This window comes from Nerophis ophidion, linkage group LG12, assembly GCF_033978795.1.
Source record: "Nerophis ophidion isolate RoL-2023_Sa linkage group LG12, RoL_Noph_v1.0, whole genome shotgun sequence".
NCBI lineage: Eukaryota > Metazoa > Chordata > Actinopteri > Syngnathiformes > Syngnathidae > Nerophis > Nerophis ophidion.
This window is the reverse complement of record NC_084622.1, coordinates 20,432,511-20,448,874: the sequence shown is the minus strand read 5'-3', so window position 1 is coordinate 20,448,874 and position 16,364 is coordinate 20,432,511. Positions and strand designations below refer to the sequence as shown.

Sequence of the window (16,364 nt, the reverse complement as noted above, 5' to 3'; positions counted from 1 at the left end):
GATGGATGGACAAACATGTTCATAACTATATGTAATATGTTCAATATTTACCGTATTTTGATAATTTAATCATTTCCGGGACTGGTTTCTTCTGCTCAATGAGTTATGTTTCCATAGCAGCGTACCTCTGACTTCTGGCAACAAATGTTGGTTCCTACTTCCGGAATCAAACACAATTGTGTTTCTAAATCATGGCAGACTTGGTAACAGACAACAAAGACGACTATTTTTGGACAAATGAGGATTTACAACCTTGTAGTTTTCAATCATTCAATGTTTACTTATATAGCCCTAAATCACTAGTATCTCAAAGGGCTGCACAAACCACAACACAAACCACTACGACATCCTCGGTAGGCTCACATAAGGGCAAGGAAAACTCACACCCAGTGGGACGTCGGTGACAATGATCAATCAATCAATCAATGTTTACTTATATAGCCCTAAATCACTAGTGTCTCAAAGGGCTGCACAAACCACCACGACATCCTCGGTAGGCCCACATAAGGGCAAGGAAAACTCACACCCAGTGGGACATCGGTGACAATAATGACCCAGTGGGACGTCGGTGACAATGATGACTATGAGAACCTTAGAGAGGAGGAAAGCAATGGATGTCGAGCGGATCTAACAGGATTCTGTGAAAGTTCAATCCATAATGGATACAACACAGTCGCGAGAGTCCAGTCCAAAGAGGATCCAAGACACAGCAGCGAGAGTCCCGTTCACAGCGGAGCCAGCAGGAAACCATCCCAAGCGTAGGCGGACCAGCAGCGCAGAGATGTCCCCAGCCGATACACAGGCAAGCAGTACATGGCCACCGGATCGGACCGGACCCCCTCCACACGGGAGAGTGGGACATAGAAGAAAAAGAAAAGAAACGGCAGATCAACTGGTCTAAAAAGGGAGTCTATTTAAAGGCTAGAGTATACAAATGAGTTTTAAGGTGAGACTTAAATGCTTCTACTGAGGTGGCATCGCGAACTGTTACCGGGAGGGTATTCCAGAGTACTGGAGCCCGAACGGAAAATGCTCTATAGCCCGCAGACTTTTTTTGGGCTTTGGGAATCACTAATAAGCCGGAGTCCTTTGAACGCAGATTTCTTGCCGGGACATATGGTACAATACAATCGGCAAGATAAGATGGAGCTAGACCGTGTAGTATTTTATACGTAAGTAGTAAAACCTTTAAGTCACATCTTAAGTGCACAGGAAGCCAGTGCAGGTGAGCCAGTACAGGCGTAATGTGATCAAACTTTCTTGTTCTTGTCAAAAGTCTAGCAGCCGCATTTTGTACCAACTGTAATCTTTTAATGCTAGACATGGGGAGACCCGAAAATAATACGTTACAGTAGTCGAGGCGAGACGTAACAAACGCATGGCTAATGATCTCGGCGTCTTTAGTGGACAGAATGGAGCGAATTTTAGCGATGTTACGGAGATGAAAGAAGGCCGTTTTAGTAACGCTTTTAATGTGTGACTCAAAGGAGAGAGTTGGGTCGAAGATAATACCCAGATTCTTTACCGTGTCACCTTGTTTAATTATTTGGTTGTCAAATGTCAGAGTTGTATTATTAAATAGAGTTCGGTGTCTAGCAGGACCGATAATCAGCATTTCCGTTTTTTTTGGCGTTGAGTTGCAAAAAGTTAGCGGACATCCATTGTTTAATTTCATTAAGACACGCCTCCAGCTGACTACAATCCGGCGTGTTGGTCAGCTTTAGGGGCATGTAGAGTTGGGTGTCATCAGCATAACAGTGAAAGCTAATACCGTATTTGCGTATGATGTCACCTAGCGGCAGCATGTAGATGCTGAAGAGTGCAGGGCCAAGGACCGAACCCTGGGGAACTCCACACGTTACCTTAACGTAGTCCGAGGTCACATTGTTATGGGAGACACACTGCATCCTATCAGTAAGATAAGAGTTAAACCAAGACAGGGCTAAGTCTGACATACCAATTCGTGTTTTGATACGTTCTAATAAAATATTATGATCGACGGTATCGAAAGCAGCGCTAAGATCGAGGAGCAGCAACATAGATGACGCATCAGAATCCATCGTTAGCAATAGATCATTAGTCATTTTTGCGAGGGCTGTCTCCGTGGAGTGATTTGCCCTGAAACCGGATTGAAAGGTTTCACATAGATTGTTAGACGCTAAGTGTTCATTTAACTGCTCCGCAACAATTTTTTCAAGGATTTTTGAAATAAAGGGAAGGTGAGACACCGGTCGGTAATTTACCATGAGGTCAGGATCGAGGTTAGGTCTTTTAAGAAGAGGATGAATAACCGCTTTTTTGAATGCTAGGGGAACAGTGCCCGAGGAGAGTGATAAGTTTATAATATTTAGCACTGATGGACCTAATAATACAAAGAGCTCCCTGATCAGTTTCCCAGGAAGAGGGTCAAGTAAGCATGTTGTCTGTTTTATTCCATTTACACGTTGTAACAATTCCTCTAATGTTATTTCCTCAGAACGAGAGAAACTATTTTGGAGGGCAGTATCCGCCGTATATACAATCGTGTCAGTGTTAATAGAACCCCGTTGTAGCTGGGACGCATTGTCTTTAACCTCCTTTCTACTGACTTCAATTTTCTTACTAAAGAATTGCATAAAGTCATCAGCTGAGTGGGTTGAGCTACTGGAAGGAGTCCCTTGTTGGGTTAGCGATGCTACCGTACTAAACAAAAATTTAGGATCGTTTTTATTACGGTGGATGAGATTTGAGTAATATTTAGCTTTAGCTAAGGTAAGCATGCGTTTATAAGTTATTAAACCATCACTCCATGCTTGATGGTGCACCTCAAGTTTAGTCGTGCGCCATTTGCGTTTCAGCTTTCTACATAATAATTTCTGAGCTCTAGTTTCTTCTGTAAACCACGGGGTGCGCTTTTTTGGAGCCTTTTTTAACTTTAGCGGTGCTATGTTATCAATGGTTTCGCGCAGGGCGTCGTTAAAGTTGTTAGTGAGGTTATCAATAGAGCCCACATACTTTGGGAATGGTGCCATTACCGAGGGCAGTAGGTCAGCAAGAGTTGTCGTTGTGGCTGTATTAATGTTGCGGCTGCTATAGCAGTTATTATTATTATTAGTTTGACGAACATGTGTCTGAACCTCGAATTTTATAAGGTAATGATCGGACAATACTTTAGTATACGGGAGTATCGTAACTTTGGAAACGGTGATGCCCCTGACAAGCACTAGGTCTATCGTATTACCGTTGCGATGCGTGGGTTCATTTATTATTTGTGTGAGACCACAGCTATCAATTACAGTCTGGAGCGCTACGCACGGTGGGTCCGATGGGGTATTCATATGGATATTAAAGTCCCCCATTATGATTATATTATCGGCGTGTGTCACTAGATCAGCAACGAACTCTGAGAATTCATTAATAAAGTCCGAATAGGGCCCTGGGGGGCGGTAGATAACAGCCAGGTGTAGAGGCAGCGGTGTGACAGACCTCATAGTAAGCACCTCAAACGATTTATATTTATTATTTATGTTAGGACTAAGGTTAAAGTTTTCGTTGTATATTAGTGCGACCCCCCCACCCCTTTTGAGCGGACGGGCAATATGCGCATGTGTAAAGTTAGGAGGACATGCCTCATTTAGCGCAAAAAAGTCGTTTGGTTTAAGCCAGGTTTCGCTGAGACCGATGACGTTAAGATTGTTGTCTCTGATAATATCATTAACTAACAACGTTTTAGGAGACAATGATCTTATGTTTAAAAAACCTATATTATAGGTAGTGGGCTGTTTTAGGGAGTTTTTGATCAAATTATCCGTAGTAGCAATATTAATAATGTTGTGTTTATTATGCCCAGTGCATTTAGTATAGTTACGACCATATCTAGGAATTGATACGACAGGAATTTTCCGATTGTTTGATTGTTGCTTTGATAAACTGCACGCATCATGGTTAGCCTCCTCAGTAACGGGGATTTTCCGATTGTTTGTTTGTTGCTTTGATAAACTGCACGCATCATGGTTAGCCTCCTCAGTAACGGGGATTTTCCGATTGTTTGTTTGTTGCTTTGATAAACTGCACGCATCATGGTTAGCCACCTCAGTAACGGGGATTTTCCGATTGTTTGTTTGTTGCTTTGATAAACTGCACGCATCATGGTTAGCCACCTCAGTAACGGGGATTTTCCGATTGTTTGTTTGTTGCTTTGATAAACTGCACGCATCATAGTTAGCCACCTCAGTAAAACACATGTCCAACTCTGAAACACTCAAAGCAGAAAAAACGTGTTCTAATTTAACTGACTCCTTACCCAGACCAGTAGTCTCGCATTTTCCATCTAAATCCGTCTTCGGGAGGGAGGAAAGTGGTGTTCTGTGGGGATTAGCCTTCTGCTTTGTTTTTAGCCCCGCTCGGCATCCGCGTTTCCGATCACACCGCTGGCGTCTGCTCCGTAGACGGCCCCCGCTGCTACTAGACTCCCCTGCTTCACAGGCCGCTGGATGTAGCCGCCGATGTATTCGCATGCTAGTTAGCAAGTCTAGCACGCAAGTGTCTATCAGTCCAAAACGGCCCGATATGTCCACATCCAGAAGTGTCTGGCGGTCGTACGTGATCACGGAGTGACCACGATGTGAGCCAGCCATAAAGTTTGTGGAATTGTCCAGTATTTCTGCCAAATGTTCCATCTTTAGCAGGAGCTCCTCGAGAGCGCAGCCCGTCCGGGCGCCGCCATCTTGTTCATCATGATGACTATGAGAACCTTGGAGAGGACGGAAGCAATGGATGTTGAGCGGGTCTAACATGATACTGTGAAAGTTCAATCCATAATGGATCCAACACAGCCGCGAGTGAGTGTCCAGTCAAAGTTTTGAAGCTAAATGCTTATAGAAACCAGCACAAAGGAAGAGTGAGACGCTGGAGCAGATGGAGGCCGGGAGAGTGAGGTGAAAGCGATTTTGACGCTATAAATATGGAACTTGGAGACAAGCTATTTCGTCATAAATGGATTGCTTACCCAAAATCACCAGCTGGACCAGACGAACAACTGTCCATCGAGTGAGTCACTTTAAAACATCGACCATACCACACGCAGCAAGTAATGCATTTTAGTATAACTACAGTACATATGTCTGGTTCGATGTATACAAACAAAACATGAAATGTAGGCAAATACTTAACAGATCCTGTAATATGATTCTTCATGTTTTTCATTCAGTACAAAATTGGTGTCGTATCACAGTGTTGTGCATTACAAACTCAAACGCGTTTTATGCTGACGTAGAAGCTCGCTCATCTCTTGTCGTAGCAAGCTCTTACGGCTAATATAGCATGTTGATGTGTTAGTACGATAGAAAAATAGTTCCTCAGTGTTTGCTCTTACAACAACAATGTCAGGTATACAGGTTATGGAACGTAAATGAACTATTGTTGACGGTTTTGAATGCCATTATAAATTGATTTAGAAGTAGAAATGATCACTCCCATTAGCTGCATTGCTAGACTCCGGGAATTAGCCGATTGTTACAAATTAGAATGCAGAAAGAAAAAAAACTTTTGTCTGCTTGTCTCTAATAATGATTGTGGGATATGCAACATTCCAAAAAAAAGGCAATTCACTTTTAATGGAAAAACACCTTATTAGTTATTGGCTCGATGTCTGAACTCTTATTTCGAACCTTTTTTTTGTTGTAGCCCAGCTTTGTGAGTGAAATAACAGCACCAGGAAGGAGTGCCTTGGACAGCGTGGAGGTGGCGTATGGACGTCAGGTAAGCAGTTGTAAACCATTAAAGCAGTTTCATGCACCCTAAACTTGACAATGTCAAATTCAGAAATTAACACTCGAAACCTGTTTTGAAAATTACAAATTGATATTAGAATAACATATGTTTTTATACTAATGCATAATAAGGAATTCATGAAGTCAAAACTTTAATTATTGTAAATTTAGTTGTTGGACACCCCTCGCCACACACAAAAAGAAATGACGTGGGGGAAACACTTCAATACCTTTTTATTAAAGTTGTGGTGAAAGCCAGTCCAGTGTGGGTCAAAATACCTGTTCTCCATAAAATATTGTTACAATTTATTAAATTTGTTATAATGTTGTCTGTCTAACTGTGTTGGCCCTGTGATCAGTTGGTGACTTGTCCGGGGTGTACACCGCCTTCCGCCCGAATGCAGCTGAGATAGGCTCTAGCGACCCCGAAAGGGACAAGCGATAGAAAATGGATAGATGGATGGATGGATAGATTTAAATAATCAATATTACCAAATGAAGATAATTTAAGTTTAAAATGTTTAAAACCAAACACACATCTGTTCATCACTACCTCATTAATTGCTTTCGTAATACATTTTGTGAATTGTAAACAAAAAAAAAGAAACTGAATATACTGTATATTAAGTTATCTGAAACAAAAAAAAATGTTTTTCTAGGCAATAGAAAATTCAGCTGCTAACCTAATTTTGAATACCCCGAATCGAGGCTAACAAGTCTGCACTAGATTTTTAGAATCTTTACGCTATTTTTGTCTGCTATGTCGTTTTAACTTAGTTTTTGTAATCGGTTACTTCTTGTAAACATGTTGACAAAGTGTTTTTGGCTTTATAGAGGAAAATATTATGTTAATCAAACTATGCTGATAAAATCAGGAATCAAATGGAGTGTCCATAAGTATACAAAATATTCTGATATACTTAAAACCAGAATTTACATGTGCTGTAATACAATCTCAACTCAAAAGCAGCAATGCATTAAACAACATTACATTGGAACGAGGTCACAGGCGTGCCGATCAAACATATTGATTGACAGGCCGGTAGTAGAGGATTATGGGTAAATTGAGGCTCTCCCCCTTCATCGTCTTCTCTGACCTTCCCCTCTGTGTGTTTGTTTCATCACTATGTGTCGACACATCGCATGCAGCATCATTTGTCTTGTTTTTGTCTTTTTTTTCGACGACCTCCTCAATGTCGTCATTCTGTTTTTGTTGTTTCTCGTCGTGAACCATTTTACTCGATGGTCGTAATTTTTTTTTTGCTTTTGAAGATATGGTGGTAGGCTTTTTGTGTTTATTGCATGACTTCAAATGTGGCTATGAAATATTATGACTGAATATTTGTCTGTGTACTCAGGGTTATCTGTTTTATTTTGTGTTAACTTCCTCCTTTAGATCTACATTTTCAACGAGAAGATTGTAAATGGTCACATTCAGCCCAATCTGGGAGATTTATGTGCTTCTGTAGCAGAAAATTTGGATGATAAGGTAACAGCAAAAAGAAATGTAGTGTTCTCTCCGCTTTCCTTGATGCAAGCGTTTTTCATTGTCCTCCATCTTTTGTCTAGAATGTGTCAGACATGTGGCTGATGGTGAAACAGATGACCGATGTTTTGCTAGTTCCATCCAAAGATACCCTGAAGAGTCGCACTTCAGTGGAGATGCAAATGGCGTTTGTGCGGCAGGCACTTAGCTGCCTTGAGAACAGGTAAACATATAGAGGCTTGTCAACCACTGTAGGGGGTTGGAAGGAATGTGAAAGTATAGCAGCTCAAATCTCACCTGAATGTGTTTGTGTCTCCTCTCTCCCAGTTATAAAAATTACACCATGGTGACGGTGTTTGGGAACCTTCATCAGGCACAACTGGGAGGGGTGCCGGGAACGTACCAACTTGTCCGCAGCTTCCTTAACATTAAACTACCAGGCCCCCTTCCCGGCATGCAGGTAACTCCTTCATTCACCATATGAAGGTCTTTAGGAGAAGCGGCGCTGCTTTCTACACACATATGGTTTTGATTGAGACTTTTTTTAGTAGATTGCACAGTACAGTACATGTTCCGTACAATTGACCACTAAATGGTAACACCCGAATACGTTTTTCAACTTGTTTAAGTTGGGGTCCACATTAATCCATTCATAGTGACCATGTCAGCCCTTAATTTATTTAAGTATTCAATCAATCGACTCTCCAGTGTGTTAATTTTTCTAAACTTTGCATCACATATTCTCCTAGTGTGTGAGTGTGAATGTTGTCTGTCTATCTGTGTTGGCCCTGCGATGGCGACTTGTCTAGGGTGTACCCCGCCTTCCGCCCGATTGTAGCTGAGATAGGCGCCGGCGCCCCCCGCGACCCCAAAAGGGAATAAGCGGTAGAAAATGGATGGATGGATTCTCTGATATTCTGCCACAGTCTGGTGAGAACGAATATTTTCTTGCTGGTATAGCAGGGGTGCCCACACTTTGTCTGCAAGCGAGCTACTTTTCAATTGACCAAGTCGAGGGGTTCTACCTCATTCATATATATATATATATATATATATATATATATAATGTATATGTATTTATTTATTTATGAAAGAGACGTTTTTGTTAACAAGTTAAAGGCCTACTAAAATGAGATTTTCTTATTTAAACGGGGATAGTAGGTCCATTCTATGTCATACTTGATCATTTCGCGATATTGCCATATTTTTGCTGAAAGGATTTAGTAGAGAACATCGACGATAAAGTTGGCAACTTTTGGTCGCTAATAAAAAAAACCTTGCCTGTACCGGAAGTAGCAGACGATGTGCGCGTGACGTCACGGGTTGTCGGGCTCCTCACATCCTCACATTGTTTACAATCATGGCCACCAACAGCAAGAGCGATTTGAAACGAGAAAGCAACGATTTCCCCATTAATTTGAGCGAGGATGAAAGATTCGTGGGTGAGTAAAGTTAGAGTGAAGCACTGGAAAGAAAAAAAAAGGCGAGGGCAGTTAGAGCGATTCAGATGTTATTAGACACATTTACTAGGATAATTCTGGAAAATTCCTTATCTGCTTATTGTTTTACTAGTGTTTTAGTGAGATTATAAAGTCATACCTGAAAGACAGAGGGGTGTGTTGACCGCCAGTGTCTCTGATGGAAGCCATGGAGGAGCCAAGAAAGTCGCAGCTGCCTTTTTGACAGCTGCTGCAGGAGGACGCAAGCTCCGCTGATGTTTCCGGTAAGAGCCGACTTATTACCACAATTTTCTCACTGAAACCTGCCGGTCAACATGTGGTCGGGAAACATGTTCGCTTGACCGCTCTGTTCCATATTAAAGCTTCACAACAAACAAAGAAACACCATCTGTGTTTCGGTTGCTAAAGGCAGCTGCAATCCACCGTTTTCCACCAACAGCATTCTTCTTTATAGTCTTCATTATAAATTAAACAAATTGCAAAAGATTCAGCAACACAAATGTCCAAAATACTGTGTAATTATGCGACTAATGCAGGCGACTTTTAGCCGTGATCGGTGCTGGGATAAAATGTCCGCTCCAACCAATAACATCACAAGCACGCGTCAACATAAGCGTCATCATTTCGCAAAGTTTTCAACAGGAACTTCGCGGGAGATTTAAAATTGCAATTTAGTAAACTAAAAATGCCGTATTGGCATGTGTTGCAATGTTAATATTTCATCTTTGATATATAAACTATCAGACTGCATGGTCGGTAGTAGTGGGTTTCAGTAGGCCTTTAAAGGTGTTTAATGATAATACAAGCATGTTTAACACATAGATTAATTTCATGAAGACACGAACATAAGTTGGTGTAGTCCCTGATTATGATGACTTACATTTATTGGAATTAGACAGTGGGGCAGCACGGTGGAACAGGGGTTAGTGCATGTGCCTCACAGTAACAAAGTCCTGAGTTCAATCCCGGGCTCGAGATCTTTCTGTGTGGAGTTTGCATGTTCCCCCCGTGACTGCGTGGGTCCCCTCCGGGTACTCCAGCTTCCTCCCACTTCCAAAAACATGCACCTGGGGATAGGTTGATTGGCAACACTAAATTGGCCCGAGTGTGTGCATGTGAGTGTTAATGTTGTCTGTCTATCTATATTGGCCCTGCAATGAGGTGGAGACTTGTCCAGGGTGTACCCCGCCTTCCGCCCGAATGCAGCTGAGATAGGCTTCAGCACACCCCGTGACCCCAAAAGGGACAAGCGGTAGAAAATGGATGGAATCAGACAGTAGTGATGATATCGTCCGCATTTTCAAAAAAAGTCCTCCTTTCTGTCCAATACCACATGAAAGTGGTTGTGTTTTGCCATTTTATTTGTCCAGCTTCCATACTCGCTTTTATACACTTTAAAAGAAATACATTGGCGGCAAACTCCGTAGCTTGCTAGCTTGTGCACGCCAGTTTTCTGAGACTCTTATTTTGTTAGCGCAGGCAGGATGAACCCACGCTTTTATTGTGAAGATAGGAACTGTGCAGTCGGTCTTCAGAGTTTTGACGGCAGGTGCGGCGCGAGAGTCTGTTGAAATAAAAAGTGTTTCTCGCCTTCCTGTAGGCCATTTTTTGTTAATGAGTTTGCAGCAGCCAGCGTCATCTCACAAGATCCTTGGGTGCCGTGAATGTGGATCAAGTGACGAAAGTGACTTGATTAAAGTAGCTAATTTTTAGGTCTATTTTTTTTAAGTCTGGCTGGCGATGGAGTGACACACCCTCCGGAATCGACCGGTAGCTCGCGATTGACGTAATGGGCACCCCTGTGGTAAAGTCATCTCTTATGTCGATTGTGGATTTGAGTTAATTTGCACTTGTAAAACCTGTTAACTACATATTTCGTCTGAGCACTGTTGAGATGATCATCCCAACTTTCTTTTGTCATAGAAACTCAATTATCATTAACTGATATGCTAATCATAGCCAATTAGTGTCTATGCCAGGCAAAATTTGGAGAGTGTTACATAGGTACATAAAATTAATCATGACATCAGTATATCTGCTGTGCTTTGTTCACAGAAGCCAGCTAAATTGAAGTAAGACTGGACTAATGTTTAGCAAATAAATGATAAATGGGTTGTACATGTATAGCGCTTTTCTACCTTCAAGGTACTCAAAGCGCTTTGACACCCACATTTACCCATTCACAAACACATTCACACACTGATGGAGGGAGCTGCCATGCAAGGCGCTAACCAGCACCCATCAGGAGCAAGGGTGAAGTGTCTTGCTCAGGACACAACGGACGTGACAAGATTGGTACTCAGTGGGGATTGAACCACGGACCCTCGGGTTTTGCACGGCCACTCTTCCACTGCGCCACGCCGTCCCTTGATTTATACTGTCAAAATGGATATTCAGCCATGTAGAAAACATAAAGCCATAAATCCCCACAAGATGTTAGCCACATTTATTGAGTTATTTGCAGATGAAGCATCTTTGCTTCCAGGTAACCTTTCTTAGCATTAGGATTCATCTTGTACTAAAGTTAGTAGTTATGTTATTTGATTTCAGTTTGTTTACGTTTTAAATAGATTTTTATTTAGAAATGTAAAATATAATTTATCATGTGAAAATAGGTTTGTGTAAATAACCCCAAATAATCCTAAAATGTAGGGCTTTAAAAAGATCCACTATTCCAAATATTTATTTATTTATTTATTTTTTTCTTTTTTTTTTTGTCCTGTCCAGCTTCTCAGGCAAATCATATAGTTGATGTAGATGCCCATATTGGCTGTTCAGATTTACTTTACAAAAGAGAAGTGTAGGATACTTCTCTTGTTGTCTTATTTGAATGTGACTTTATTAAATGTATTTATATTATCATTTGGTGCAGCCGGGCCGGAGCAGGAGGGGATAGAAAGAGAAAAAAAGGAAGACAGAGGGGGAAATTGTGGGGATAAGAGTGGATTAGACAGAGAGACAAAAACAACAACAGCAAATACAACAATAACAACAACAACAATAGAACAACACCAGCACATACATAATATGTACAAATATGATCGTAAAAGTGATAGCAAATAAGCAGTTAGTGAAATAAATAATATAGTAATGACAATGAGCATTTTTACACTAAAACTGGAGCAATACAAATACCAATAGAAAAAGCGCTATTAATCATGAACAAAACCAATAGTTTACCTCTATTGTCAACAATAAAGTTGTTCAAATGCAGCGATATGTATACATAATGATAGCTAGAAAGATAATAAAAAATACATAAATAAATGGAAAAAAAAAAAAAGAAGGAATACCAAAAGATGAAAGGGAAGAGAGAGAGGCAACCTATATTAATCTTGTAGATAGTTATAGTAACAATGGTATTATTTCTTTTTTAGTATTTCCCCAATCACATCCCTGATTCATAGAATTGCTTTTACTTCAATAATGTATATTATAAGTCTGCAACAACTGCATCAGAAATAATAAAGTATCCTCTGCTTATAAAGCTTTAGGGGAGCTGCAGCTTTCTTGGAAATCGTTCACAATCATTATGATAGACAAAAAGACAGATGTATTTTTTTAATGCATTCTAGTTTGTAAATAAGTCAGTTTATAATGGAGTTAATGGGAGCCCCCTAAATAGCCATCCAAAAACTGCCACCAATATTCCATTTACATTTTGTGACTTGAATATTAACCAAGGATTAGTGATATTTTTATCATAAGCGCAAACCCATACAAACTATTTTAGTGGCACATTGTCACAGAGCGCTAACTAGCTTGTTGATTCTTTATGAGACCTGAGCAAAATACAGCCCGCGGGCCACATGCACCCATTAAGATTTTCAATCCTGCCCGCCGGACGTTCTACATAATTTTTTTAGACGTTTAACATCAAAACTGTAGCCGCCATTATGGTGTGCAGTGCTGTTTTTAAATTACCATAAATAAGCGGTACAAAATGGATGGACGGATGGATGGAAGTCTTGAACTATAGAAAATATATCAATGGTCGAAATCTGCGCTTTTGAGTTTTATACCAGTTGATACGGTAATCTACGTCACAGCAGCTAAGACGAGGAACAAAGGAGAATGGGCGGGTTTTGTTTTCGGAGCAGCCAGCCCAAAATGCATGTGTCAGAAACAGATGCGGAAGCAAATTTTTACAACACATTTCTGCATTAAAGTGATACTATATCATACTGTAGGTGTTTATTACCATTTGCATTCATATTTTGCTGGGGTTTTTTTTACATTTTTTTTGTGTTTTGCTTGATTGTAAAGATGTCCATCGAGGAGATGGTCTGAGAAGTAAAAGAGGAGCGATGTTCATATGTTGTTAATATTCAGTGTTTTATTGTTCATAATTAGAATTGTAAATCTCACTTTCCTTATTTTAATGTACATTTTGGGTGTCCTGTTGAGTAAAAAATGTTTAACTCCAGCGTTTTTTGAGGTGGTCTGTCATACCTTTTTTAGAATTCTATCGGACATTGTGACTTTTGGTATTAGTGTTCCTGGGGGAAAAAAAGGATCCAAACACACATACTGCACAGCAGATTTTTTCAGCTAAGTGTGTATACATATTTTATACACATATACATATTGGCCCTCCAGACACATATTTTCTCAGTGTGGCCCCCGAGTCAAAATATTTGCCCAGCTCTGTGCTATAATGACGTCATGAGCTGGTGAGCTGCATTGTCGCCTCGGAGCTCAAGAAAGTTTATTCTCTATCATAAATGACTCTCACTTATACTGATCTAGCAAAACTAGATTTTTTTTTTTTTTTTTTTTTTTTTTTTTTTAAATGCTAAGAAACACACAAAAGCACACAAAGTGGCAAAATAGCAGTACTCTGCAGACTGAATGATCATCGGAGATCAATGAGCTCACCCACAATGGCTGCGTAGCCGTGCACAAAATGGCTGCCCTGCAGGTAAATGGGTGGATGAAATATTCATACACTGAGACAAAGTTAGTACTACAAAGCATATTTTTATTCGGTCCGTGGTTCGGAAATCGTAAAGTTTGTACAATGAGGGGTTCGTACATCAGGCCGTTAAGATAAAATCATTGAATATGTTGTAGCAAAATGAGGCTTATTTCCCTTTCTAATCTTAATTGTTTGATGTCTGCTTATACAGGATGGTGAAATCGAGGGCCACCCAGTTTGGGCTGTGATCTACTATTGTATACGTTGCGGAGACCTAACGGCAGCGATGCACGTAATCAACCGAGTGCAGCACCAGCTTGGCGAGTTCAAGACCTGGTTTCAAGAGTACGCAAACAGCCCCGGCAGACGGTGAGAAATGTGCAGCAGCTTGTTGAGACTTCACTCAAGCCCCGACTGTAATAAAATGCCCCTCTAAGTATTGCATCTGTTTTTTTTTTTTTTTAAGTCTTTCCCCAACTTCAGAGAACAAGCTCCGTCTACACTACCGCAGAGTCCTGAGGAACAGCGCAGACCCTTACAAGAGAGCTGTCTACTGTCTTATTGGCAAATGTGACATTAGCGATAACCACGGAGAAGTGGCAGACAAGACTGAAGACTATCTTTGGCTTAAGGTAACGTGTATGTCTGTTGATAGTACTACCTGGTAGAGTCCTACATAATTGCTTAATACTGCTTCAAGGATCTAAGAACCCATTGAAGTTCTCGACATGTCTATGTCCACTATTTTTTCAAGTCCTGGTCAACTGTGTTTTTATTATTACTTAAGTGAATGCTTAAGTCAACTTCAATGTAAAGTGTACATGGCCGGCATTAAATTTGAGGACCTAAGATTGTTTATTTCTATGAAGAATGGATGTATTTATGTCAACATGTGTTGTAGAACTTAATAATTATGACTAAGCAGCTTGAAACAGAACCATAACTACTGTCTAGTTGGAGACAGTTAAAACTCCCAAAGTGTGACTTCCTGTTCAGTGAAGAGTAAACCTTCCCAATAAAAGCATGGCAGAATACACCCATTAAAAAAGCGTTGTCATTGTAATCAAGATATGAAATTAAAGTACCACAGCACCTCTGTTAGATAAGAATGTAAAGTATCATATAGAGGAAAACCATGTCAAAACTGTCGCTGGCCAAAGTCGCAATATGCAAGCAATGTTTAACTGATGAAGCTTAATTGGATAAGAGAAGAAACATTATCTAAGATAAACCGAACAGTCCAGTTGCCATCGATTGAATGCCCTGAAAAAGCAATATTCAGTTTTAGTTTGGATTTCTTTTATGTTAAAAACCGCTAATGTCGACAGCGGTCTGGTGTGTCAAAACATAAACGGGTTCCTCTGTAGTGATTATCAGCTTTTTGTTTAGTTTCTATTTACTTTCATTTGGATTGTGGTTACATATTGGTTATATATGATTACAAATTTCTTGCTCTCTGCAGCTGAGTCAGGTGTGTTTCGATGATGATGGCAGCAGCTCCCCTCAGGACAGACTGACCTTGCCACAGCTCCAAAAACAACTCCTGGAGGACTACGGTATGTAGTAACAGTCTGTTACACACTTACAGGTCACACTTAAGTTATATTTTCTTGAATCTTTTTGTCGCCTTTTCTATCAGTGTACTAGAATTGTATTGCTGTGGTGGAAACGACAGAGGAATCTGTGTTAACTTTATAGTTTGTAAATGTAAAATTTAAGAATTAGATAGAAAGTGAGTGTCCAGTCAAAAACACAATATTATTCCAAACCCACAGAACAGGACAATTAAACATGTATTAGTTGTAGCAACTGCATTTTACAACACATTGTTGTTTGAATCAACTGGATTAAGTAAATAATGTTGAACAATGACTTACTTTTTTTTTTTAAATATGTCTTTTAGTTGAAGGATAATTGTCAACTAATGTAGTTGAGCAAGAACCCACAACGTATGACTGAAAAGCCAAAGCAAATGCATACTACTTTCTTATTTTAAGCAGGAAAAATTGTTGATTAGTTTATGCAAATCTGGATCATACTCTGATGAACATTTGAGGTAGCAAGTGGAAGAACACGACCTTCAGCCTTTCAGCCTTTTATTGCTCGTATAATTGAATAAATGAAATGATGGTCAATTCAACTTGGCTTTTTTAAAAAAATTTTTTACCAGAATTAGAAACGAAAAGCACATTTCATGTCAAAGTGAAAAAATATTTTTTTACTGCCATGTATTAATTGAAAAATGTATCTTGTAAAATAAATGGTTATACAAATATTCACCCCTCTAAAAGGGAACTGCACTTTTTTGGGGGAATTTTGCCTAACGTTCACAATCCTTACGAAAGACAGGACGACATTTGGATTTTTTTTAATGCATTCTATCTTACAACGGAGCCAATGAGAGCTCCTCTCTATTGCCCATAAAAGCATTCAAAAATGGCCAACAATACTCTATTTACATTTTGTGATTTGAATATTAATCAAGCATTAGTGATTGTTATTATAAGCGCTAACGCAGACAAACTATTTATAGCGGCGCTGTGATCACTTCCGTGTGTCTATCATTGAGTGGTCTGCTGCTCCCTCGCTTCCTTGCTCACTATAGGTTTATTCTAGATTATAATCATGCATCTCACCTGGACATAAGACGTCTGAGTAGGTATTCCGACAAGTTGGCACACTTTGACAGCCACTGGCAAGGACGACACGAAAAGACGGGTGTTCCCCCCACAGGCACTCTTAATTGAGCA

At 40.1% G+C, this 16,364-nt stretch overlaps 1 protein-coding gene across 3 annotated transcripts in view; it reads left to right on the top strand.

The window, feature by feature from the left end:
* Positions 1-16,364, top strand: part of nup93 (nucleoporin 93) — a 78,273-nt gene that overhangs the window by 43,078 nt on the left and 18,831 nt on the right. For all 3 annotated transcript variants that reach the window (XM_061917051.1, XM_061917050.1, XM_061917052.1), the window contains 7 exons: positions 5,665-5,739; positions 7,147-7,239; positions 7,320-7,459; positions 7,564-7,696; positions 13,826-13,983; positions 14,081-14,246; positions 15,077-15,170. In XM_061917051.1, coding sequence (XP_061773035.1) covers positions 5,665-5,739; positions 7,147-7,239; positions 7,320-7,459; positions 7,564-7,696; positions 13,826-13,983; positions 14,081-14,246; positions 15,077-15,170 — 859 coding nt within the window. The remainder of the gene's footprint in view (positions 1-5,664; positions 5,740-7,146; positions 7,240-7,319; positions 7,460-7,563; positions 7,697-13,825; positions 13,984-14,080; positions 14,247-15,076; positions 15,171-16,364) is intronic.